At 35.2% G+C, this 26,438-nt stretch overlaps 4 protein-coding genes across 6 annotated transcripts; 1 reads left to right on the top strand and 3 right to left on the bottom strand.

The window, feature by feature from the left end:
• Nucleotides 1-6,052: 6,052 nt before the first annotated feature.
• Nucleotides 6,053-7,926, bottom strand: LOC109159183 (clathrin light chain 1-like). Its single transcript, XM_019307248.1, has 3 exons — nucleotides 7,415-7,926; nucleotides 6,766-6,919; nucleotides 6,053-6,659 (listed from the first exon to the last, which is right to left on the bottom strand). The coding sequence occupies exons 1-3, from the start codon at nucleotides 7,771-7,773 to the stop codon at nucleotides 6,339-6,341; spliced, it is 834 nt and encodes a 277-aa protein (XP_019162793.1). The 5' UTR covers nucleotides 7,774-7,926; the 3' UTR covers nucleotides 6,053-6,338.
• Nucleotides 7,927-8,168: 242 nt separating this feature from the next.
• LOC109159182 (bifunctional epoxide hydrolase 2-like) lies at nucleotides 8,169-12,679 on the bottom strand. Of its 3 annotated transcripts, none has more exons than XM_019307247.1 (4): nucleotides 12,198-12,679; nucleotides 9,211-9,378; nucleotides 8,863-9,098; nucleotides 8,169-8,633 (listed from the first exon to the last, which is right to left on the bottom strand). In XM_019307247.1, exons 1-4 carry the CDS (start codon nucleotides 12,483-12,485, stop codon nucleotides 8,381-8,383), a joined length of 945 nt encoding a protein of 314 aa, XP_019162792.1. In that variant the 5' UTR covers nucleotides 12,486-12,679; the 3' UTR covers nucleotides 8,169-8,380. The 3 variants fall into 3 exon arrangements, with proteins under 3 accessions (XP_019162792.1, XP_019162790.1, XP_019162789.1); XM_019307245.1 differs by lacking the exon at nucleotides 12,198-12,679 and adding an exon at nucleotides 9,557-9,983; XM_019307244.1 differs by lacking the exons at nucleotides 8,169-8,633; nucleotides 8,863-9,098; nucleotides 9,211-9,378 and adding exons at nucleotides 10,728-11,199; nucleotides 11,418-11,653; nucleotides 11,712-11,879 and having other exon boundaries at nucleotides 12,198-12,669.
• Nucleotides 12,680-13,810: 1,131 nt separating this feature from the next.
• LOC109158704 (bifunctional epoxide hydrolase 2-like) lies at nucleotides 13,811-16,066 on the bottom strand. The gene is made up of 4 exons (XM_019306602.1): nucleotides 15,692-16,066; nucleotides 15,425-15,592; nucleotides 15,116-15,351; nucleotides 13,811-14,198 (listed from the first exon to the last, which is right to left on the bottom strand). The coding sequence occupies exons 1-4, from the start codon at nucleotides 15,977-15,979 to the stop codon at nucleotides 13,952-13,954; spliced, it is 939 nt and encodes a 312-aa protein (XP_019162147.1). The 5' UTR covers nucleotides 15,980-16,066; the 3' UTR covers nucleotides 13,811-13,951.
• Nucleotides 16,067-22,097: 6,031 nt separating this feature from the next.
• Nucleotides 22,098-24,183, top strand: LOC109159071 (uncharacterized protein At4g19900). The gene has a single exon (XM_019307076.1). It carries the CDS (start codon nucleotides 22,636-22,638, stop codon nucleotides 24,007-24,009), a length of 1,374 nt encoding a protein of 457 aa, XP_019162621.1. The 5' UTR covers nucleotides 22,098-22,635; the 3' UTR covers nucleotides 24,010-24,183.
• Nucleotides 24,184-26,438: the final 2,255 nt, after the last annotated feature.

Here is a 26,438-nt window from a genome sequence, read left to right as displayed (position 1 = left end):
AAACTCACATAATGAAAATAAGTTATAATTTTTTTTTCTTAAATTTAGGTAATTCCAGTTTCGCCGAACTAATTCTATAAGCCCATAGAACCCTGCCACTAGAGCTTTTGTGGAGGAAAATTGTGAATCGGGTAATCAACTCACCGGTTAGATCATAGTCTTCATGTGCGCTAAATGGATCCAATCGAAACCTTCCAACATCTTTTGGTTGGGCCTTTTTTCCATACATGTTTTTAGTGGGATTCGAACCGCACACTGCCACTTCCAATCATGACCTTTAAGTCCGACGATGAACCAACTACACTAAGCCTCGAAAGCAATTTATCATTTTTTTACCGTAACAAGTAGTAAAAGTGAGAAAATAGAGATTAAGAATCCATGTAAGTAGAACTCTAATAACAATGATGCATGGTTTAATATTGCCACTCGAAGTTGACCGCAAAGGACCAACCTTGGTTTCAACTGGCAATTTATCCAGTTTGATATTCTTTTAAGAGTTTTACTATGCAAACTCTCAAATTCTACTCTTTGAAATGACAAACAATGATTGATTATTTTTACCATATAGATCCACAGAAAAACGTCTACATAAAAAAAAAAAATATGTGACAAAAAATACTAAATTAAGAGTACATTAAGTATTTTCCTTATTTTAATCAAACCCAACAATGAATGGCTGACAAGGCATCGATGACAACGCATGCCATGTGGTCCTCCGAAATTGTTATTTATTCTCGAAAGGGCGCACTAACATTTAGGCCAAAACCTCAATGCGTCGAAGAAAGGTCGGATTAAACTGCTAATCATTCGCTGGATGCTATATTCCTAATTAATTAATCACGAAATTAATATAATATGGATATAATGCTGCCGAGAGTTCAATTTTAAACTGTGTGCAAAGTGGCAAAGACAAATCTGTCAGTGTCACACACAACAACTTTGCCTTTTAAAAAAGTGTTGCAATTTTATTATTTTAAGGCAACTCCAATTAAAAATGCAATTTTATTATTTTATTTATTAATTTTCTTAATTTGAGTCACAGTCAATATACCTTTTTATAGTCATTCCCCTAAGATTACAATGCAGATTTTATCTTTTTATTGTAGGTTTTCGGTCACTAAAAAAATGTTGGAAATTTTAGTTTTATAAGGCATAAATTATGGTCTTTATGGATGAGGTGACGTTGTGCAGATAATCATGCCACGGTGCACTTTTGCTTTTTGTACTCGTGGCACCGTGTGACAGCCGCGTCTAAATACTCATATTTTATTTAAGTTTGTCGCTTTATTGTACATTTGTATTGTGAGGATATATACACATGAGATTAAGTGCGAAGTAGATCTCACGTAAAAAATGAGATGAAATTTTAATTGTTGATTTAGTTAAAATTAACAGTTTAAATGATGAAAAATGCGACGACATTATGGTAATTTAGTGTATAAATTAGAATTTAAGGTGAATAACTTAGAACTTAAAGTGCATAAATTCAAAATTTAAGGTCCATTAGTTTAAAATTTAAGGTGCATCGGTTTAAAATTTAATGTGCATTACTTCGAAACTTAAGGTGCATAACTTTAAAACTTTAAATGCATGATTTTATCCAATAAAATATGTACACCAGAATCTATACTCATTGAAAATACGTCTAGCATTGTCCTTTCCAAAATGTAATGGTAATACAAGTTTAAATTTGCAACAGGAGAGGAAGATAAGGAAGAAAACCGACAATGGTCGGAGGAGATCATTCGTAACCAATTTACCATGAAGCGTTTTTTTTTTTTTTTTTTTTTTTTAAATTAACTTCATTCTGTACAATTGATATAAATTAAATCAACGACTGAGATCTCACCTCATTTTTTATCTAAAAAGTTCCTTGTAAACCATCCCATATATATATAGTTATCTACATGGCATTTTGTTGAAGAAAAATTGTATCAACCATGTATTTTTTTCATTTATTTTTACAATATTATACATAATGATGTCATGTATATAGTTAAATTATATTTTTTGTTTTAACAATAATATAAACTATTAGAGTTAATTCCATCAAAGGTCTCTTGTCTTTGGTGGCAATTCCAATTTTAATCCCAGACTATCGTTTTTGTCATTTAACATTCCAGACTATTGTTTTTTGGACACTTTTAGTCCTTTCGAAAAAAAATTCTGTAAGATCCTATTTTTAGTAAAGGCATTTTAGTCCCTTCATATTTTATTTTTAATTTTACCGGTTTTCATCGATTTTTTTTAGAACAAAGGGTTAATTCATTGATTCAGAAAGAAGACATGCAGAAAAAGGTGGAGGAGCATCATTAATTCATTGCCCGATGGAATTCTAAAGATTAGAAGAACCGGTTTGTTTACGACAAATCAATAAAATCGGTAAAATTAAAAACAAAATATGAAGGGACTAAAATGCCCTTACTAAAAATAGGGACTTGCTAATTTTTTTTTCTAAAGGATTAAAAGTGTCCAAAACAATAGTATGATATGTTAAATGGCAAAAACAATAATCTGAGACTAAAATTGAAATCACCACCAAAGACAATGGACCTTTAATGGAATTAACTCTAAATTATTACATAGAATACAAACATATATAAAATCCTTTATATAATAAAGCCATATGGTTTGGAAAATATTTAATGTTACAATTAATGCAACAACATCTTTTATTATAAAAAAAAAAAAAAAAAAAAAAAAAACACAACATTTAAAAAATAAAATAGCTATATATTATATAATCATATAAAAAATATACTTTTGAAAAATAAAATAGCTATATATTATATAATCATATAAAAAATGTGTTCAATTAGAGTTTAAATTTACACCTACAAAATTTGAAATTAGCTTTCCAAATGTAATTATCTTAGTTATTATTCGTATTGTGAAAATTATAATATGGATGAAGTACAATTAAGAATAAATCAATGTAATTATGTAAATTCTCTCTATAAATTTATTTGAATATGCACATAATTAGAGATTATATTAACCATACAAAATTATAATTTTAATTTTAATTGTAATTTTGTATTCTATAAAAATAATAAATACTTGACCAATGGAAGCTCAAAAATATTATTATATTAAATAATTTAAAATATTTTAATTTTTCTATTATTTATTTATATTTATAATAACATAATTTTTTCTGTGTATCGCGCGGGTGAATTACTAGTCATTATATAATAATCAGTAAGCAATGGTTGAGTGGGTGATGTTGATTTCTCGATCTTTGAGTGATCGATGGCTGGTCAACACTACCAATTTGACACCTAATAATGTAAAGAGAAATAATAGTATATGCCCCGCACAGGCTTAGCTTAATGGTTCAGTGGGTAATATTTGGGAGAAGAGACCAATGTTCAAATCTCGACGGCGACAGTGTGAAATTATGTACAAAGTGGACAGATTCCTTGTTTACACCGACATTTGGCCCTGTTCGTTGAATCATTGAGTCACTGTGATTTATATCTTTTATTGTCTTTGAAATCAAAATACGCAAGCGCTCGACCAAATAAGGAAAACCGGCTAATAACTCCTGACTACATATTGATTTCCTACCAAAATTAGTACAATTAAGTGTTTACTTTAGAAAAATGAATAAGATATATAAGGAAAGCGAACCCCCTAGAATCTTGGCCATAAATGCACCATTAATGCATAACAACCACTTGAATACCTCCCCATCACTTCCTCATCTCCACACTCAATGAGTCACACTACAAGATGTGTTTTAATATTTTTGTTAAGTACTACTACTCTGTTATAATGCAGTATTTATTCATAATAAATACTTTATCAATTTATTGAAACAATGATGATTACTTTTATTTTGTGAGTTTAAAAAAGTATGTCAACATTAAAAATTTAATTGATCCGTATAGACTAAGACATTTTTAGGATTGAGATTTAGGTTTAAATCATAAATCAAGATTTTAGGATCTGAGAAATTGAGATATTTGTGGGTACCAAACCAAACCTTCTCCGTACGCTTTATTCACAAGACGACATAAACTAGTACCTGCGAAGGGTGAGGCTGTAGCCGTCACGCCTGCCACGTCTCATCTAGTTGTCCACACATTCACATCTTCCCTGTTTTTATATATTCTTGCTTATTTGGTAGACTAAAACTTGATAACATGGTTTATTTAAACATTATATAAAACTTTATAAAATATAATATATTTATTTTAAACAATAATTACAAAATTAGTCTATTTATCCCTAGCAGAGTAACAGACTGTTAGGCATTGGTCGGTTCAACGAAGAGACCTAATAATTTTGTCCATTTTTCATCAAATGATCATTTTGGAATCAAGCTTTCCACAAATTGAGAATTGTGAGAATATTTGTACTGAAAAACAATGGGCCAAGGCTGAAGCCCGTGACCCATTACATGGTTGAAGCCCATTGTTATTGCCTGAATAATGAATATTCTCTGTGGAAACAGCAAAAATCCATCCGACATTCCGACAGCAACGGAATCGCAGATGCCTGTTGATTGCATCTCAAAATTAGTCGTACATAAATCAGCTGCTTAGAGCAACCCAAATGGGAGGGAAATTTTAGGATGTTTTTTCTCCTGCAAATTATAATTTTTTGTAGGCTCAGAAGAGAGAAAGGAAGGTAAAGTTACTGCATTACTCTCGCGTTTGGTGCAAATCTCGCGCCCAGTCGCATGCATTCTGGGCTTGTTAATCTTTACCTTTTTTTTTATTTTTTATTTTTTATTTATTTATTTTTTAACTCTTCTCTCTTCTTTCTCTTTCCTAGTTGTACTTACAAAAATCACACCAAATTTACTACTATTGAGGTTGCTCTTAAAATAGTTAAGGCTGGCCCATTATGAAGTGACGTGGATAAATAAGGTGAATTTTTTAAAATACTTGTTTACTTAGGTGTATTGTAAGTTTGCAAATACAGAAAAGGTCGTTGCATAGAAGTAGGGCCACTTTTGAAATTGAGAAAGTGTTGAGAATGTAAAGAAAATAGTGGAAGAATTGTAAATTTGATGATGTGGATATAGGACTCACTTTTAAAAATGATAGAGAGCATTTCAGTGATAGATAAGGATAGCCAACGAAACTAAATTCAAAGTCAAAACGTGACATGAATGAATTCGAATTATTCTCAATGAAAATACCATATGGCATGAATATATATATATATATATATATATATATATATATATATATATATGTGTGTGTGTGTGTGTGTGTGTGTGTGTGTGTGTGTGTGTGTGTGTGTGTGTGTGTGTGTGTGTGTGTGTGTGTGTGTTTTCAAATGAGAACAAGTATATTATAGAGGACTGTGAGGACAGATGTAGTGTGTGCCATTAGCCGGTATGTTGTGTGCATGGCCGAATGTAGTTGTGTGCCACAGTTTGTATGTCGCGTGCTAGATTTATTGATTTATAGAACCTGGGTTCGAAACCCGATGTTTACATTTATTTTTCTGTGCCATTATGTATTAAGTTGTGTGCTTGGTATTAAGTTGTTGTGTGCCCATTATTTGTCTTCATAGTCCTCTATATATTGTTGTCCTCATTTGAACTCAACCCTATATATATATATATATATATATATATATATATATATATATATATATATATATATGTGTGTGTGTGTGTGTGTGTGTGTGTGTGTGTGTGTGTGTGTGTGTGTGTGTGTGTGTGTGTGTGTGTGTGTGTGTTTTCAAATGAGAACAAGTATATTATAGAGGACTGTGAGGACAGATGTAGTGTGTGCCATTAGCCGGTATGTTGTGTGCATGGCCGAATGTAGTTGTGTGCCACAGTTTGTATGTCGCGTGCTAGATTTATTGATTTATAGAACCTGGGTTCGAAACCCGATGTTTACATTTATTTTTCTGTGCCATTATGTATTAAGTTGTGTGCTTGGTATTAAGTTGTTGTGTGCCCATTATTTGTCTTCATAGTCCTCTATATATTGTTGTCCTCATTTGAACTCAACCCTATATATATATATATATATATATATATATATATATATATATATATATATATATATATATTGGAAATGTATTAGGTCAATGGAATAATACAATCAATTGCATATTGAGACAGTTGAAGCTAGTAGAATTGTAAGATGAACCTCAATTCCACAAACAAATAAATATGAATAGTAAAAGACAACCTTTGCGATCTGAATGAGAGAATGCAGCTAGTAATGACCTATAATCAATAGAATCGTAGAATGAGACCAATACCAATCATTGAAAGTTGAAACCCAAAGTGCTACAAAATTCAGAAAAGATGTGGCATGAGGACATTGATTAATGAAGTACCAATCAAATGGATAAGTAGATGCTTAGCTTGAAGGTTGATCAATGGCAATGGTTGCAGGATCTTCTAATGTGGGAGCTGAATCTTTAGAATCCTTAGCCAAAGCGAGCATGTGAGGGGGCGGGTTATGCTTAAGCTTCACCAGTATTTGGCGCATCCTTGAAAGCTCAGTAGGTTTTCCTGGTTTCGGCCCTTGGATCACCGAAACAGATGGCTTCTTCTCTTCATCCTTCTTTCTCCCCTTCTGCTCGATATTGGGCACCTCGTTAGGAATCAGTTCAGCTATGGCCTTCCAATACTGTTTATCAGCTTCTTTATGGAACTTCTCTTGATTCCCCAGGTATGACTGCTCTCAAGACAATAGAACACGAAAAACATGTCTACTGATTAGTTAAGATCATGAGAAACAATACTTTGTAATAGCTTCTGCAACAAATTAAAAGCTGCTTCACCTTCTCCTTCTCCTTGTTATTTGTCTTATTAGTCTCAATATTGAGCTTTCTTTTCTCATAGAAAGATTCCTTATACTCTTCCCCTTCTTCAATAATCTGGTTTCTGGTTTCCTTTTCTTTCTTTTCCTTCTCTTCAAGCCGAATTGCATTTTGCCTGCACCAAAAGTTCCACATTCAAGTTCATCATTTCATGATTTTCATCAACAAACTGCAAGTCTGCAAACTGTGATGATTCCCCTACTTGAAAAGCTCAAGTCGGACCACAAATTAAAGTTTTGGATCTTTAAATCAAACTGCTTTGACCATTATTACTCTCAATTTTATACCAAGATCAAATGCTATAAACGTATACACTACTTAGTTGTAAGTATTGAGAATTGAGAAATCATCATGTACTGAATTGAAGGAACCGATTATAGAAACAATATAATAGATTCATGGTAAATATGTAATCTCGTTAAAGATGTGATATTATATGTGTTCCTCTGTAGATCTATTTATGTACTGGAACAAGAGATTAGTCTAGTAAAAAAAGTTTCCGATCAGTTCAAAAACTAAGAAATACTGACATTTTACTGAAGCTTGTAAGAAGAATCAGAATTTTGAGGCGACGGAATAGCTCTTTAGAGCTAAGAAAATGGAGATTCACCTTCGCCATTCACGCAGGGCAAAGCCCGCTTCATGCATTTCATTCGGAGGAGGAAGCACCGGGCCATCAGAGATGAATATTCCGGCGGAATCTTCTCCGAGATCATATGGATTTCCATTGCCGTTTGAAACCGGAACGGTAGAGGATCCGAAAGATGGGTGCGGATCCGACCCGAATCCATAGGGATTGGGGCTGTGGACGGATTGAGGAAAGTGCTCAACTGCCACTTCATCGTACTCTCCCGGAAATTCCCCCGCTGATTGGAACGGTGGCGCGTATCCGCCGTAACCGCTGTCATCAAACGGCGGATGAGCCGTTCTGACGTGCTCATCCATGGTAAATACATCGACTGAAGCCATTCTCTCTCTCTCTCTCTCTAATGTCTCTAAATACGTGTTTGTAATTCCCTGAGTATTTATATACGCTTTTGAACATGAATGACGAAGAAGACACTAAGCTTCCATTAAAATAATATTTTTTCTTCATGGGAAAGCAATCAAAGCATAGTGCTCATAGAATCATATTGCATCACATCCTCAAGTTGAATCATAATTAAGGAGCAAAGCGTGTTACGTATTCAATATGAATAGTTAGATCTCTATCACTTTTGCAGAAAATGTGAATTTTAAAAAATGATAAAAACACATTTTCAAGCTCTGTTTATCCAAATTATCCAGTTTTTATTATATATTCTTTATTGAATCATAATTTCATACTTTCAAAATAAATAATTTTTCCAGTCAATAAACACACCAATATGGAACACACAGAGCCTTTCATTTAGGTTTTCTTACTATCATAGAATACATGACAGTGGTGCCCAGAACTTATATGAAGCTAATTACAGGAGCATATTCATATTTAACAGAAGTTATTAAGTACTTAACATTGGATACAGTGGCCAATTTTTTTGAGTTTAGAAGATACAGACAGATCCAAGGCCAAACCTCTAAAATGGCTTCATGATTAACGGTGAGTATCAAGAAAGTTGAGGATCAGCTGATTCACTTCTTCAGGAAATTGCTCATGAAGAAAATGGCTTCCTTCAGGTATATACACTATCTCCACATTGGGCACCAAAGCTTTCAGCATCCCATTGGTTACGTGCTCTTCCATTCCTGGGAATTTCATCACATAATCCTTCTTGCCTGATATGAACAATGCAGGGGCTTTGATTCTTGCCTCAGCTGGCAGCTCAATATGTTCATCCCCAAGCGACCTACAACAAAGGAGAACAACATATATATATATGATTAGGGGCAACACCAGCCAAGTTGGTCAGATTGTTAATTTGATAACAAAAAAGTTACAAGTTTAACTGCCAGCTGGAGCGGCCTATTAGCCTTCATAAGCCGATCAACTATGGGCAAACTTGCCGGTTAGGGCTAATTAGCCATTGATGCTGCAACTCTTACAGCATTCATCACTTCCAGTCTTTTGTGCATTACCTGTATGGAACCTGCAATGCAGTCCGGAATCCAGATTTCTCATACAGAGCTCCATAGGCTGCCAGGTCTTCTTCAGTGAACCAAGGCGGTAGAGGAGTGGAAGGCTCCACAATGTCCATGATCTCCTGCTTTTCATTAGCAATTGGTATTTCACTTCTGGAGAAGAGGATGTAGATGTTCTTCACAACAGTTTTGGCATCGAGACGCCCAAAGTCAGCTTCAGCTCGTCCAGGCTCCTGAAAACAAATCTCAGAAACACAGTCAAGTACGTGCTTATAGATATGATCTTCAATTCTTCATTGCCAGCATGATTTAAAAAAAAAAAAAAACACAGCAGATCAGACATACCCTCCATCTTGCTATATAGAAACCTTCAGGCAGCTTTTCAGCAGATGTAAAAGGACTAGGAAGCATGAATGGCACATCCAATGTAACACACCCAACCACCCTCTCCTCATGGAGAAGGCAAAACATAGTCACAACAAAAGATCCAAAATCTGTCCCCACCACAAAAACCTACACACACATGTTATCATCATTTTGTTAGATTACAAATTCACATAATTAAGTTCTTCTAAGTCCCCTACTAACCTTCTTTTTTCTGCATAAATGTCACAGATAAACAGTAGCAGAATGGAAATAAATTGTTGGAGGAAGATAGGGATGAAATCAAATGGGTTAAAAAAGACTAGACCTTTGGGATGCTAAGAGTGTCCAGAAGTGCAGCGAGGTCATTGACAAGATGAAGGAAGGTGGTCTTGTCGGGTTGTGGTGGGTGATCCGACAAACCATATCCTCTGTAATCCAGCGAAATGGCTCTGTAACCGGCTTTGGCCACCGCAACCATCTGGTAGCGCCAGGAGTACCAAATCTCAGGGAAGCCATGTAAGAACAGCACAACTGGACCCGACCCACTTCCAGCCTCTGCTACGTGGATCTTTAGCCCGTTGACCACTATGGACTTGTGCTCTATTTGATCCATTTCTTGCCTGAAAGAGAGGGAGAGTTTTCAGTCTGTGGTGTGTCGTTTGTGAAGAGTGCAAGAATAATCTTACACAGTATCAGTATGAGTATCAGTATGGAAGATGCTGTTGTCGTTTTGTGTTGTCGCGTTTTGTGCGTCGCGAGCTGAAACACTAATTCTAAGCTTTCAAAACTCTTGTATAAGAGTAGATGTAGTTAAATCATGAGTGGCCCAATTCTTAATCAAAGATTAAGATTCGATCATTGGAACAGCCTTACATCTCGAGGACAGTTGTCTCATTCAAAAAATATGCCTACAATTTAGCGAGAGATTAATCTATGTTCGACGATGTGCCTATAATTCAGTAAGAGATTAGTCTGTGTCAGATGGTGAAAACCTCCTGAATACACCCAAAATAAAATGAGTTTCCAAACAGCCTCTCAATCAATTCCTTTGCCTGAGGTCGGACAATCTATCTCCACACTTTTTTCAACTTAGAGAGTTAATGGGTCCAAACTCTACTTTGGGGAGTCCTAATTCCAAAGATGTTGATGAGAGTCAACCATCACCCTGCTGCTGGAGTGTTGATTTTATTTCAGTTTTTACTCTCTTTAGACATGACATGTTATAATTAATTAGAAATTGTATTACAATTTTTATTATTTTCTTGGGATTTTTCCTGTAAATAAACATATTTAGTAATTTTCAACAAAAAAAAGCATTTTTTTTGAGAGGAAAAATAAATAAATAAATAATAATAATAATAATAATAACATATTTAGTATAATACAATTGAAGAAGAAGAAAAAAATAAAAAATAAAAAACTTCTTCAATTGATTTTGGAGGATGCCACCTCAAACTATTTATATCCCCAATGATAGTACAATAACTCACACTGCAGAACAAGAATAGAATCATGAATCTGGAAAACATAGAGCCTTTCATTTAGGTGTTTTTACCATACATGACAGTGCAGCCCACAACTTCAATGAAGCTAATTGCAGAAGTATGATAATTCATTAGAACTTTGAACCCAGTATTCAATTTATTTGAATTTAGAAGGTTTAGTCATCCATGGCCAAACCTCTAAAATGACTCTGTCACATCCCTTCATGATTAACCCCGGTGGGCATCAAGAAAGTTGAGGATCAGCTTATTCACCTCTTCAGGCAATTGCTCCTGAAGAAAATGGCTTCCTTCAGGTATATACACTATCTCCACATTAGGCACAAAAGCTTTCAGCATCCCACTGCTTATGTACTCTTCCATTCCTGGGAATTTCAGCACATAATCCTTCTCACCTGCAATGAACAATGCAGGGACTTTGATTCTTGGCTCAGCTGGTAGCTCAATATGTTCATCCCCAAGCGACCTACAACAAAGGAGAACAACAACGCTTCATTGATGCTCCTGCAACTGGGCTATAATGCACATAAGCCAAACTACACTAGAAAGACTGAATCTAATCAATTAGTTAGTCTAACTCATGACCAGGTTGAAACTCAATTTTCCAACTCCAAGAAAATGAATGATCATATGCTCACTAATAGTTTCCCTCTTTCGTGCAAGTATGTGTATGTGCCTCATTACCTGTAAGGAACCTTCAATGCAGTTCGGAATCCAGATTTCTCATACAGAGCTCCATAGGCTTCCAGGTCTTCTTCGGTGAACCAAGGGGGTAGGGGAGTGGAAGGCTCCACCATGTCCATGATCTCCTGCTTTTCATTAGCAATTGGTATCTCACTTCTGGAGAAAAGGATGTAGATGTTCTTCACAACAGTTTTGGCATCGAGACGACCAAAGTCAGCTTCAGCTCGCCCAGGCTCCTGAAAACAAATCTCAGAAGCTGCCAGAATGATAAAGAGAAAGAAACGGCATACATACCCTCCATCTTGAAATATAGAAACCTTCAGGCAGCTTTTCAGTATATGTAGAAGCACGAGCAATCATGAATGGCACATCCAATGTAACACACCCAGCTACCCTCTCCTCATGGAGAAGGCATAAAAAGGTCAGAACAGGCGACCCAAAATCTTTCCCAACCAGAAAAACCTGCATATGAGACAAGGTAAACAGCCACACAGGGATGATACAGATCTACTCAATTAAATTTCTTCACTCCTAACATTGCATCCCAAAATATACCAAGTTCATAAGTGCTAAGGATTCATTTTGTTCAGTCACCAACCATCACACACACACACACACACACACACACACACACACACATATATATATATATATATGTATATATATATGCCCAAGAGCTAATTACCTTTTCCTGCATAAATTTCAGAGATAAACACTAGCAGAATGGAAATAATTTTGTTGGAGGGAGATAGGGAAGAAATGGGTTAAAAAAGATCGGACCTTTGGGATACTAAGAGTATCCAGCAGAGCAGCAATGTCATTGACAATTTCAAGAAAGGTGGTCTTCTCAGGTTGGGGTGGTTGATCCGATAACCCATACCCTCTGTAATCGACGGCAATGGCTCTGTAACCGGCTTTGGCCACCGCCAGCATCTGGAAGCGCCAGGAGTACCAAATCTCAGGGAAGCCATGTAAGAACAGCACAACTGGACCCGACCCACTCCCAATCTCAGCTACGTGGATCTTTAGCCCGTTCACCTCTATGAACTTGTGCTCAATTTCATCCATTTCTTTCTTTCTTTCTTTCTATCTCTTGTCTGAAACAGGTCGATAGAGAGTTCAGAACGCGTTAGTGTGTGGTCTGTGAAGAGGCGGGCGACAAGTCTCATACTCAGTAGTAGCCAATAGGATTGTTGGTAGTGAAGATGATTTGTCGTGTTGTGCCGTTCGAACCGATCAATCAGAATTGATTCGTCTTAAAATCTGCTTTCAAGTTTCAATAAACAACAATGGTGGTTGGAGACTTATGTGTAGGCCGGTTTGGCCCACGTAATACAAGCTTCATTATATTAAAAGTGTCCAAAAAGTCTCTAATCATGGTTAAGAATACAAACATGTCACGTTAACATATGTAACAAGTAAAGCAACTGTAATATTATTATTTGGGCAAATACCAATTTTAGTTCCACGAGTATTAACAAAATGATACTTTTGGTCTACATGTTTAATTTTTACTTATTTTCATTCACGACTATTGTTTTAGTACCAATTTTCATCCACAACTATTGTTTTAGTGCCAAAATTCATCACACCAGTCACCCCTTCATTTAAGACATGCCAAAATATAAAACTATTAATGGTAGTTTCGTTGCTGCTAGATAGATCCCATGGCTAGGTGTATTTAGACCAGATGAGGCAGAGGCTTTGGGGGTGCGCGAAGCTTTGAAATGGATGAAAGAATGCAGTGAAGACTTCATTCAAGTGGAGACAGACTCTTTAAAGGTGGCTAATGCTGTTTATCATTCAGACCTTATGTCCTCTTTTGATACTATTATTAATGATATTAGGAAACTAGCTAGGGATTTTGCTAATCTCAGCTTTTTGTTTGTTAAACGGTCCGCGAACAAGGTCGCCCATTTCTTAACTAGGGATGCCTTGTCTAAGACTGACCGTGTGGACTGCTCTTTAGTCCCGTTTCCTTCTCTTGTTCCTGTTTTGAACTTTGATGCTTAATATATTTTGCTGTTTCTTTTCAAAAAAATTAATGGTAGTTTCGTGCTTTTCAAATTATAATCTCTATTTGAGCATAAATAAAAGGATTTAAACCCTACGATCTACCCTAATTAGGTTCCTCCTCAAATTAAGAGAGGATGAGTAGGATTTTGAACCTTGTATTTTAAGTATACAAGGTTCAAAATCCTTTTTAGTCAAAAACAATATACAAAGCTTTACTGTTCTTTTCTACAAGTTGTTTTCGAATGATCGTGTTAATATGTCGTCGATTGCTCAGATAGTAAAACCAACAATTTCTTTTTGTTTAAAAATAAACATAGAACTATCAGTCTAAGCTGAAGCTTCTCTATGCAGATTAGCCAAATCTAGTAGAGGTGGGCTTCAGATAGGAAATATTTTTTCTTCAAAGCTTTTATTGAATAGATCTTAGAACTTGGGCTCAGTGTTGAGTACTACAAACTCAGGTGACAACATATTCAAGCAATTCACATTGGTTTCGAATGCTGATGTTTTAAACAAGATTAAGCATGTCTCTTGAGGAAATTGATAATTAGTTGGTTGGTTTCTTCTGGAAACTGTTCTTCAGCAAAATGGGAACCTTCTGGCAAGTGTGCAGTCTCCATGTTGGGTACAATGTTTTTAGCCTGTCCACTCCTGACATAGTCTCCGATTCCTGGAAATTTGAGTGAGAAATCCTTCCCACACATGATGAACAATGCTGGAGCATCAACCTCTTGATTTGTTACTGGGAGTTTTTCGTTCAACGACCTGCAAACAACGAAAATCTGCAGATCTTAGTAATCAAGGATGAGCATAGAGAAGAGCATGCATTTCTGGGATTAACATGTGATTTCATCATGCAACCCCAAACAAGTTGGTCAGTAGAAGCAGCCTATTGGCCTTTTTATTTAAGTCGATCAGTTATGGGCAACCTATGTGTCTAGGGATCAACTATAGGCACCTATGTTGTTAAGTCACAAGGCATAGGCCTTCTTGGTTTAATCTGATCAACTATGAGCAACCTATGCTGTTAAGAATCAACTATGAGCAACCTATGTTGTTAGGGATTAGTTAGGGGCAACCTATGACCAAGTCCGTCAGTGGAAGCAGCCTATTGGCCTTTTTTATTTAAGTCGATCAGTTATGGGCAACCTATGCTTTTAGGATCAACTATAGGCAACCAATGTTGTTAGGGTCACAAGGCATAGGCCTTCTTGGTTTAATCTGATCAACTATGAGCAACCTATGTTGTTAGGGTTCACTGATGGGCAACCTATGTTATTAGGGCTCAGTTATGGGCGACCTATGTTGTTAGGGCTCAATTATGGGCAACCTATATTGATAGAGATCAGTTATGGGATACCTACATTGTTAGGGATCAGTTATGGGCAACTCAAGTTGTTAGGGATCAACTATGACCAACCTTTGTCGTTAAGGACCAGTTATGGACAACCTATGTAGTTTGGGATCACTATGATCAATTTATGCTGTTATGATCAGCTACTGCCAATCTATGCTATTAGGATAAACTAAGAACAACTTGTGCTATTAGGGATTAGCTATGGGCAACTTATACTGTTAGGGGCACAAAATAAGCAACTTTTGTTGTTAGAGGCTCAAGACGAAGTTTATCCAATGCACACAGTCGGTAGTAGCTGCAAGGAAAAGGCAAGTTAACTTGATACCTATAGGGAACCTGGGCTGCAGTGCGGAACCCAGATTTCTCATAGAGAGCAGTATAGTTTTGAAGATCTTCCTCTGTGAACCAAGAAGGTAAAGGGGCAGAGGAGTCCACCAAATCCAGGACCTCCTGGTCATCGGCAGCTGTAGGAATTTCAGTTTTAGAAAACAGAATGTATATCTTGCGCAGTACTGTCTTAACATCAAATCGAGCAAAATCGGCCTCTAGTCTTCCAGGTTCCTAAGTGAAAGTTGGAAATTAGGCATTAGCTAATACGAGAAAATGCATGAAGGGTGGATATTGTTTAGTTTACCATCCATCTGGATGTATAAACGCCTCCAGGAAGCGGCTCAGCCAGTCTCGGGCGGTTTAAAGGGACGACCGGAATGCCAAATGTGATTATCCCTGCGAGTCTCTTCGGGTGCAGAATGGCAAATAAATGCGCAATCCTGACGCTAAAATCTTTCGCCACAACATATACCTGTTCAGGATTCAGCAAAACCTAACGTTTCTGCAATTGCATGTCATTGAAGAAAACAACAATTGTTGATTAGGGCTGCGAAGGACTAATGTCATTTACCCTAGAAATGGAGAGGGCATCAAGGAGTGCAGGAAGGTCACTGAAGAGGTCGAAGAAGGTGGCCTTCTCGGGTTCGGGCGGTAGATCGGACAACCCGTATCCTCTGTAATCGGGGGCAATGGCCCTGAATCCGGCATTGGCGACGGCGACCATCTGGTAGCGCCAAGAGTACCATATCTCAGGGAAGCCGTGCAAGAACAACACCACTCGATCCGTCCCGCTTCCGATCTCCGCTACATGGATTTTTAGTCCATTAACTTGTATGAAATTATGCTTGATTTTATCCATTTTCTACACTTTCTTTGTCTCGAAACTGTCTACGCTTAATGAAAACGGAGATGATAAGTAGACAGAACCTTATAAACGATTGCGAAAGATTTTTTTGTTTGTAACTGACTCCTCGTAAATTTACAGGGCCTTCTAGTAATTTGAACCATGAATACTGTAAACGGACAGTTGAACGTTGTCTTAAAGAACTCAATCACATTTAATTCTTCTCAATAACATTTAATTGAGAATAAAAATTAATAGAATATAATGTCCTCCGAGTATAATAATTTTGTTACGTTTAGTCATAAGTTTTCAAATTGACTATCCATGATCCGATTTTCAAATTGATACTATTTGTGGTTCAAGTTTAGTGCATATGGTCCTTCAACTTTCAAAATGTAACCCATCATGGTCATCTGAGAAGGATCAACATGTTAAAATATAATAGTTGAAAGACAGTTAATTTGGATCACATATGATAAAATTTTGAAAGTCGAATGACCATGGATAATCAATTTGAAAGTTTAAAACTAAACGTGACAAGACCATATACTTAGAGAGTTAGAGGACCCCAAATGGTATTAGTTCTTTAATTGAGTGAAAATTGTAATTTATACCCCTCACAAATATGTCAATTACCAATGTTACTCCTGAATTATTAGTAGTGTAAATGTTGTTCATCAATTTTCAAAATGACGTATATTAACCCTCCCCTAATAGGAAGAAGGAGAAAACATTGTCGTCAGTGGAAGGAGAACAAACGAAGAAAGAAAAATGGAGGAAAAAATGCGGTCTTCAAACATGAAAAACATCTGTAACCATATTTACACCACTAATAATTCATATATGACATTGATAATTGACATATTTGTGAGGAGCATGAATTACAATTTTCCTTTTAATTGATTTCAAATGCATGTATTTTTATTTTTACTCTTTAAATTTTGCTTTGAAATATCGCAAACACTAATAAATTATTTTTTTAGTCACCCATTACAAGTGTCTACATTAATATTTTGAGCATGAGAACATAGATATCAGAATACATCTAGTATTTTTCTATTTAATTTGAACAATTTGTCCATTTATTTGATTAATTTTAGTGTAATTTCATTGTCTTAGGCTATCGCAAGACAGAAAACGTTTTTTTTTATTAGGTTTAAAGTGAGAGTGATTTATTTTAAACTATAATAAAGCTAGCCATATTTTGAAGTTTATTCAATTCCAAGGTGGAAACATGTAAGGACTCATGGTTTAAAAAGAAAGTGATGTTTGTGAGTTAATACTCTATTGATTTAACTCATCAGACATAGTATTTTTAGTATGATTTAATTTTTTTATGTAATTTATAAATTATTACTTATGAACAAAATTTATTCAGTGCATAATTTTATATAGTAGACGCGAATTTGTCCCTTTCATCCAAAAAAAAAAAAAAAATGATGTTAGCAAAATGATGCACTTTACATTTAATGGGACATTATGATGTAGGGAGAATGTGCAAAATGTAATGAATTAAGTAGTCATAAAAAAGTACGGAGTAATTAATTAATAAAATTTGATTAGACCTATGGGTGTGGCCCAATAGATAATAAAAGCGAGAGGTGGATTGGACCAATGAGAGGTCCAATTAGGTAAGGGAGAGTAGATTTATTTGTTCCCTAGAAAGAGAGCTAAGGGCGTGTTTGGTAGCGGTATAGAGCTAAGGGGTTAGGGAACAGACCTTTCCGCAAATTACTTGTGTTCATTTGTTAAAGTAAAAATCATTAACAAACAAAAATTATAGCTCGCTTAATAAAAGAGCGGAGCTTGAACAATTGTATGCTCGTTTGCTAAGAGATCGTGAACAAGCTCGTTTGTGTTTGTTTAATAATGTTCATGAACATGAACTTAGATTATTCACGAACGAATTGTGATCATGAACATGTGCAAGTGTTTGGTTATTAAAGGTTCACGAATGTGCTCATGAACGTAAACCAACATGTTCCTGAACGTGTTTGTTAACAAACATGTTTGTTAACGTTAACGTTAACGAACACGTTCGTGACCGTGTTTGCGAACGTTGACAAACACGTTCGCGAACGTTAACAAACACTAAAAAGTGTTTAACAAACGAACATAATGTACACTCAGTACAAATACAAATATAATATACATTCAGTACAAAAATAATGTACACATCGTATTCAGGGGATACATATTATTTTTGTACTGAATGTACATTATATTGTATAATGTACATTCAATACAAAAATAATATATATTTAGTATATTAAAAATATACTTTTTATTATGGTTCACATCATACTGTGTGGGCAATAATTTGCCGAAAAGTAGTTGGGCTTTTTGGGCCAGAGTTGTTTCTTTTGTTCACATAGTACACTTGTAGCCCATTTGTACTATATAAGGGTTTCGGTCCTGTCAATGGCAAATTATGTTGTGCATCCGTATGCACCATGCATGGTGCATACGGATGCAAAAACGACGTCGTTTTAATAAAACGCGTGTCTCCCTTTAAAAAAAAAAATCAGGTTCGATTCCCAGCAACAACATCTGAACTAAAATTCCATAATCGATGAATTATAATTCCATAATCGATAAACTATAATTCCATAATCGATGAACTATAATTCCATAATCTAATATATGAACTACAAATTTCAGAATGAATGAACTAAAATTTCATAATCTATAAACTAAAATTTCAGAATCGATGAACTACAATTCCATAATCGATGAACTATAATTCCATAATCAATGAACTATAATTCCATAATCTATGAACTAAAATTCCAGAATGAATGAATAATATAATGTTGTTGCTGGAAATCGAACCTGAATTTTTTTTAAAGGGAAGACGCGCGTTTTTTAATAAAACGACGTTGTTTTGGCATCCGTATGCACCATGCATGGTGCATGTATGCACCATGCATGGTGCATACGGATGCGCAGCATAACTATCCCCTGTCAATCTAGCATGCCTTATGTACTCCTTACCCAATATCACCCGATTTGATGGTATGTCCAATTCATTAAACCAACAAAATTAATGACGATTGTACTATTAATTTAAGGGAAACTAGGGAAGTGTTTAGTAAATAATTTTCTTTTCTATTTTCCAAAATAATCAAATAAATATTTCTCCAGTGAACATGTATGTAGGGGAAGGAGCAGCTAAGTAGTACTTTAAAAAAAAAATTGTATTTTATTTATTTTTATAAATAATTTAAAGTCAATGCATTTGGTTTATATTACCCACTACACATCTGGATAAGATATGTAAAAATACGACTCCTTTCGCCGTCATAGCTGCAGCCTGTAAGTGGTTGCAAAATGAATAATGAATAATATAATATAATAATACGGTCCATAGGGAGTAATAGGAGTTGAAAATAACTAATATTTTGGTAACACTTGCCCTATTATTTTTCTCATGCATTTTCTTAGATTGATTAAATACTGATATAGTGTGTTGTTATTAACTAATTTCGAATAGTTACTTTTGATTAAGTAGTCATTGACAACACACTACATCAACATGATACAATGTTAAGTAAAATTTTTAATTAATCAAATTCTATTTTATTCCTCTTGAATCAAAACTCATTTTATTCCAAATTAGAAGTCAAACTTAGCATGTATAAGTTATTAATTTGAAGGATAAAGATAGCAAAACCTAGCTTGCAATTTGCAAAGGATACACAAATAATTTGGATATGAGTTTAGTTAAATTAATACTCCGTAACAATTGTTTATGTCATTAAAAAGTCTTATATCTACAAACTCTAGACAAAAAAAATTCTTATAAATCTTTTACAGCCTAATAAAGATTCTTTATACAACAATAAATAATATTTAAATTTCAACAGTAGATTGGGTGGAATTCTAATATCATTTATATGTAGTTTCTAAAGTAAACTTGCGTTTTAATTTAGAGGGATAAATATTTATGATAAGATTAACTTGGTTTCGTTTGTCAAATATGACAAATTAAAATATGGTTGTTATCTATGAAATATGACAAGATTAATTTGGGTTTATTTGTAAAGTTTGAAAAAATTTTAAAATACAATCCTATTACAATGTTAGCTCGTGCAGCGTAGATGAAGTAAATATTTGAGCATTCTTAAAATCTTCAATTGGGGCATGGGAAAAGAGGGTTCAAAGACTCAAAATGAAATTGATTCAAGTGGGTTGTGGCATGAATGAATGGCGGGAGAAACCGAGAGGAATAGTCGGTTTAGTTATCATTTTTGTACGTAGAGGTGTATAAACATTGGGATATTAGCATTGTGTATATACTATATATATAGGAACATAATAGGATTATTGATTTATTGACAACAGGATCTATCCATGAACATCGTTGTCTAAGGGTGTTGGAAACCCTTCCCATCCAACTGTAGAGCATTCTACATTATGATCAAATGAGTATCTCATGCCATAGACATAACATAGATCCAGGTACTTATAACTAAAATGTTATTTTCGAATAATACCTTATTTATAAATTTAAAATTTACTTTTGACAAACAAGTATGTAGTAATTTTTTTTTGGTTGTCCAAAGGTATCCCTCCACCCGATAGCCAGAAGACTAAACTTTCGTCCCAACGGTCAGCAAATTAAGTGGAATACACTAACAAGTATATAGTAATATTTTAAACTATTCAATGTCAAGAAAAATTATACTTTAAAATAAAAGTTACATTTAGAAAAACGAGTTAATACCCAAAATCGTCCTCGACTATAGTGGTTTTTCTCAATTTTGTCCTAAATGACTTTGGTGACCTAATATCGTCCCAGACATTTGTGTTTCGCTCAATTTAGTCCCAGACTTTTGTGTTTTTGCTCAATTTAGTCCCTAATTTGTTATTCTGTCCATTTGGTGTTAAATAAATAGACAATTCAGTCATTTTAATATTGGCATCTCTTTACTCATAGACATGTGAACTGCGAAATCCCATTTTTTTTACGAATTACTCCTAGAATTACTCCTAAAACTGCGAATATAAAATTTGATTTGCAGGTCCGGGGGTAATTATGGGTGTAATTCGTACAAGAAAGAGGAATTTCGCACTTCACAAGTTGAAAGTAAAGAGAGATCAATATTGACATTACTGAATTGTCCCTTTATTTAACACCAATTTGACGAAATAACAAATGGATGACTAAATTGAGCGAAACACAAAAGTCTGGGACGATATTAGGTCACCAAAGTCGTTTAGGACGAAATTGAGAAAAACCACTATAGTCGAGGACGATTTTGGGTATTAACTCTTAGAAAAACCCTGTTATTTAGACCAGTATTGTAACTAAAACTTCCACGTTTGCCTCACTCTAAGGACAATTAACCGATTTTAATGTAATTTCAATCTATAACATCAGATCCACTACATATTATGCTTAGCAAATCAAAATTCTCTCATCCATCTCCACAACGAATCATTTCAAAATCAATAAGTTAACTGGGAGAAGAGTATTGGTTCATCATCACACTGTTTATGGTATAGCATTTCTGCGGGTTCTCAATCTTATAATAGATCAACTTTTGTAGAGATTACAATTCTTAATTTCATCATTTCTTCAGGTGAGTTTTCTTACAGTGCCCTTTTATTTAGCTCTTTGTTTCATTCATTACAGGGGAGTAAATGATGTTCGAAATCTATGGATTACATTTGGTAAAAGTTTAGGTTCAGGTTTTAGGCTTGGTTTTTTTTTTTTTTAGCAACTAGGAAAATTTATCACCATTATCTGAAAACACTGATATATGTAATGATGCATAAGATTTTATTCTTTTATTTTAGTCGATCCGGTATATTTTGAAAAATATGTAGCTAAATTGTAACTAAATGAGATCATTTATTTACTATTGTTACAATGAAGTGACATTCACTATCATTATTCACCTTTATTCATTCAAACTTATAAAAATAAGTACATTGCATTTATTAGTATGTGTTACAATCATTCATAATATGCTTGATTGCATGTACTTAGCACGATATGATTTGCACATAGACTCCAAAATACGAATACGACTTAGAAATACTATATAAAAATATATATGTTATATCAACAATTCAACATAGTATGTATAGAGTTGTCAAAATGGATCAGCCCTGCCCCTGACCATATGTATTGGCCCGTTTCGGGTTCGCCCAGAAACGGGCTGCACCCCACACGAGTTATACGAGTGGGATTGAAAATTTTCCAAACCAACCATCTAAGATATGGATTAAACAGGTCTAACTCGACGAATTAAGCTGATTTTTTGACAGTTCTAATAACTTATAAAATTTTTGTATTAATGGGTAAATGTCTAACCCTACAAATTAATTTTCAGGATGAGGGAGTAGAAAATAGTTACGTTGCTGCAGAGTGGAAGTCTGGAAGCTCACCCCGGGCATGATCCACCGGCCAGATTAAAGCACGACTTAAGCACTTAAGCTTCAATCCATCATTTGTTTTTCCCCTCTTTCTCTCTCTGTTTAGCGCATTTTCTCCCCCCACACTATAAAACCCAGAAAATTACAAGCAAGGCTCAAACCTCAAGGTTTCCAATATTCCATTGCACACTAAAAAACAACTTCAAAAGTCCTTTTGTTTTTATGGTCATTTCCTTGCCGCCATAGCCGGAGAAGCCATTAGAATGTTCTTCAAGTGTCAGCCATGAATGCTTTACAGACAGGAGTTTCTTCCAGAAGTAACCATGGGGACTGTTAATAATTACACTGGAGCCACCACCCCCCTTTCAGCCCAGCTGACTAGAAAGTCTTTGTGTGCTTTTCTTTCTCTTGTTTTGGTTCTTCTCTTGACTTGCAACGGCGCCACGATATTCTCCGTCCGTCTCCCTCTCCCGGCGAAGACCCCGCCGGTTCCGGCCAGCTTCTCGCCGGAGAATGTCACCGGAGAGTCAAGAAGCCTGGTGTCGGTTTCCTCTTCGAGAAAGCTGTCGTCTTCGTTGATGTTCGCCGTGAAAGAGGAGGCCCCGGTTGCGAAACCAGACACCCACTTCCACATCTCGCGGAAAAATCGAAACTTGGTAGCTTTCAAGAATGCTTCCATGGGGGCTCGCCAGAGGAGGAGGCGGAAGAACAAATCTCTGATCAGAATTATGGGGTCCGAAGCGCAGTTGAGTCAGTTCTCAAGAAGGGTGAAGGATTTCTTCCATGGAAATTCATGTAAGTTGAGGTTTTTCATGACTTGGATATCCTCAGTGGAGTCTTTTAGCAGCAGGGAAATGATGGCCATTGAGAGCTTGTTCAAAGCACACCCCCATGGCTGTCTGATCTTAGCATCAAACTCAGTTGATTCAAGAGAGGGGATGAAAATCCTAAGCCCGTTCTTGAAAATGGGACTGAAAATCACAGCAATTTCGCCAGATTTCAACTACCTGTTCAAGAACACTGCCGCATATGCCTGGTTTGACAGGCTAAAGAGAGGAACCATAGACCCTGGGGAAGTGTCCATAGGCCAAAACCTCTCAAATTTGCTCAGACTTGGCTTACTATACAAATTCGGTGGGATTTACTTAGACACAGATGTAATAGTCCTAAAGAGCTTTGAGAACCTGAGAAATGCCATTGGGGCTCAGACAATGAACCTTGAAACCAGAAACTGGAGCAGACTGAACAATGCTGTGATGGTTTTCGACAAGGCTCACCCTTTGGTCTACAAGTTCATCCAAGAATTCGCCCTCACATTCGATGGCAACAAATGGGGTCACAATGGACCATACTTAGTCTCAAGGGTGGTGGCAAGGGTGAATGGAAGACAAGGGTACAACATCACAGTTCTGCCACCAAAAGCGTTTTATCCGGTGGACTGGAGCCGAATTGGAAACCTGTTTCAGGGGCCAAGAAATGTGACTCATCTCAAATGGCTGCTGGCTAAACTCACCCAGATTCGCTGCCAGAGCTTCGCGGTGCATCTATGGAACAAGCAGAGCAGGGGGTTAGAGATTGAAGAAGGGAGTGTAATTCAGCACATAGTGGCAGATAGTTGTGTCTTCTGCAATTCTTCTTCTGCATTATCACAAAAGCTGTGATATAGATACATAGAGTCTCAATAAGGGTGAGAGCCATCCTCTTTGTTTCTTTCTGTTTATTCATCTTTTGCTTGGCTTTTGGATCAATTCAATCCATAATACCATTTAATTTGATCACTCACAGAATTGTTACAGAATAGAGAAATAACACACCATGGCACTGTTTATGTCACAGTAATGAAAATCATACTTCCTTTTTTTGATTCTTGTGGGAACAGTGGTGGGTTAGTGGAAGAAAACTATTCTGGAAAATCCCAATTCTTGATTGTATTCATTAGGGAATCTTGGGATAATTATGTCCAGTCAACTCCATAATTGCATCTGACTAATAACGTGCAAAACAGATAACAAAAGTTCAAGCAGTTCTCTGGGAACCTAACTACCATCAATTATGCAGACAATTAGTTGAAACATGGATTTTTTTATTTTTTATTTTTGGTGACTAGAGAAATCTGTCATCACTATCCGAGGGCATATACTAGGTAAATTCATAACTCTAGCCCACAAAGAATTACACTGAGGTAAACTAGCTTAAGTTGTCTATAACTTACCAAACCTCACCTTGTAACCTTAGTCAACAAAGGAAACCAACCTAGATTGCCCCATTGCTGACCAAACCAAAAAAGAACCACAAGAAGGTAAACCAATATAAATTGTCCATAATTGACCAGTTCAAACTTCAAACTAAGAATGCTCGCTCGAGTTGAACTTATAATCTTGTGATTATCAAGTCAACAGTTTGACCAAGTTGGTTGGAGTTGGTCGGTCATACATGATTTTATTAATATGAAATCTTGTCTACTCCATAGTAAGTTTACATCTTTTCATTACCTTAAACTCAAAAGGTTGAATTATTTATAAATAATAATAAAAAAAATTTATATGCTTTTTGTGCTGGGGGGTTTGAGTTGCATTGGAGGTCCAATTAGGTGAGAATGGCACCAAATACTGAGAATTTGAGGAGAAGATTGCCAAATCCATACCTGCAGCAGCCTGCGGTCCTTGAGAGAAACTAAAATAAACAAATGAGACAATAGTTAAAATTAGCAGGTACAAGTGTAATGAGCGGTGAGCCATCATTTTCTTTCTCTTGTGCTGTGTTCCACTGCACTGCATGTGCCCTTACAGCACTTTCGCTTTCGACCCCATCTCTTTATTGTGCACTTTGAACCCTCCCAATTTAGCAAAAATTCATTACCAGTTTAGTAAAAATTTATTGTACAAATTCCCAAACAGAAAATTTGGGTTTTGATCACAGTCACAAATATTGAAAGTTTTGAGTTTGAAATGTAATCATTGTGTATAGAAATATACAAATTGATGTTGAGTTTTGAAATTATATTAACTCAATTTACCTCTTTATAGGTCAGTAAGTGAGTTCAGAAGTTTAAAATATAATCCAGATATTACAAAGAATCTATGCAGACCAGAAAGAAGGAACAAATAAGGTGTGGTGGATGGCATTAATAATGGTGCCCCTGCCCCATTCCCCAAAATGATTTAATCTCATTTTGCTTTCTAGAGAACACCCGCAACATGTGTTCCAATCTCGAAATGACTTGAAGTCATGGTACCTGTGGTTGTCAGGTTTTGGACCAGTCTAAAACTTTAGATGATTGATTATAAGATATTAAAACAAATTTAAGATCATTGAAGTTATAAAATTAGTACTGTCTACAGTTGAAGTAGATAATGCAGGGTAACAAATAAAGATTCAATTGGACTAATTTAATCAAGACTACTTTTTGTTTCCTAAGCGGGGTGAGACTATATATTATATATATGAGCTTGTATATAGGCTCATCTTTAATTATGTTTTTTTTTTTTTTCAATTTTACTTTTTTATTAAGTTTTAAATAAAAATTTAATACATATATCAATATATCTATTACAAAATAAATTATTGTATATGAAAATAAATAATGCAAAACAAAAGCTTATTATAATTATTTTTGTATTATAAGTGTGAGTACATTAATTTTTATACTTGTTAAAAAATAAATAAAAAACAATTTTATTAATATAACAAATTCATTTATATATTTTATACAAATATTTATAACTGTTACATTGTGTTTTTAAATTGAAGATTTGAATTGATTAAATGATATGGTACATGTGCATTTTACCGTGGGCCTGTTCAGGACACCTCATGATCTAACAAAAAAAAATGATGCTTTATTGTAATTGTGCTAATTTGAAAGTTTAGGACGTTAATTTTAAAATATTAATAAATTGAATTGCACTTATGATTTCTTGAGGTTTTAAGATAAAAATTTAACTCGATAATAATTCACTTGGTTACCTCATAAATTGAAAAGTCTGCGATTTTAGGAGTGTAACAATTGGTTGTTAGGGCCATGAAAATAATGTACCTTAAAAAATGTTAGACCCGCGTATGGCCACAATCTACGTGAGCCAAACCCTTT

Source organism: Ipomoea nil, unplaced genomic scaffold (assembly GCF_001879475.1).
Source record: "Ipomoea nil cultivar Tokyo-kokei standard unplaced genomic scaffold, Asagao_1.1 scaffold2826, whole genome shotgun sequence".
Taxonomy (NCBI): domain Eukaryota; kingdom Viridiplantae; phylum Streptophyta; class Magnoliopsida; order Solanales; family Convolvulaceae; genus Ipomoea; species Ipomoea nil.
The sequence above is the reverse complement of the archived record's forward strand: the minus strand, read 5'-3'. Positions and strand labels throughout refer to the sequence as shown.

Bases quoted from the DNA above. Each gene is read 5' to 3' on its own strand.
- LOC109159183 (XM_019307248.1), bottom strand. From the start codon at position 7,773: ATGGCTTCAGTCGATGTATTTACCATGGATGAGCACGTCAGAACGGCT. The intron at 6,920-7,414 runs GTGAATCTCCAT...CTTTTGGTGCAG, and splicing joins GCCCTGCGTGAATGGCGAAG to GCAAAATGCAATTCGGCTTG. The intron at 6,660-6,765 runs GTGAAGCAGCTT...TCTTGAGAGCAG, and splicing joins ATAACAAGGAGAAGGAGAAG to TCATACCTGGGGAATCAAGA.
- LOC109159182 (XM_019307244.1), bottom strand. From the start codon at position 12,485: ATGGATGAAATTGAGCACAAGTTCATAGAGGTGAACGGGCTAAAGATC. The intron at 11,654-11,711 runs GTATGTATGCCG...ATTTGTTTTCAG, and splicing joins TCTATATTTCAAGATGGAGG to GAGCCTGGGCGAGCTGAAGC. The intron at 11,200-11,417 runs GTAATGAGGCAC...CCTTTGTTGTAG, and splicing joins GCATTGAAGGTTCCTTACAG to GTCGCTTGGGGATGAACATA.
- LOC109158704 (XM_019306602.1), bottom strand. From the start codon at position 15,979: ATGGATAAAATCAAGCATAATTTCATACAAGTTAATGGACTAAAAATC. The intron at 15,593-15,691 runs GTAAATGACATT...AATCCTGAACAG, and splicing joins ATGCCCTCTCCATTTCTAGG to GTATATGTTGTGGCGAAAGA. The intron at 14,199-15,115 runs GTATCAAGTTAA...CGTTGTTTGCAG, and splicing joins GCAGCCCAGGTTCCCTATAG to GTCGTTGAACGAAAAACTCC.
- LOC109159071 (XM_019307076.1), top strand. From the start codon at position 22,636: ATGCTTTACAGACAGGAGTTTCTTCCAGAAGTAACCATGGGGACTGTT.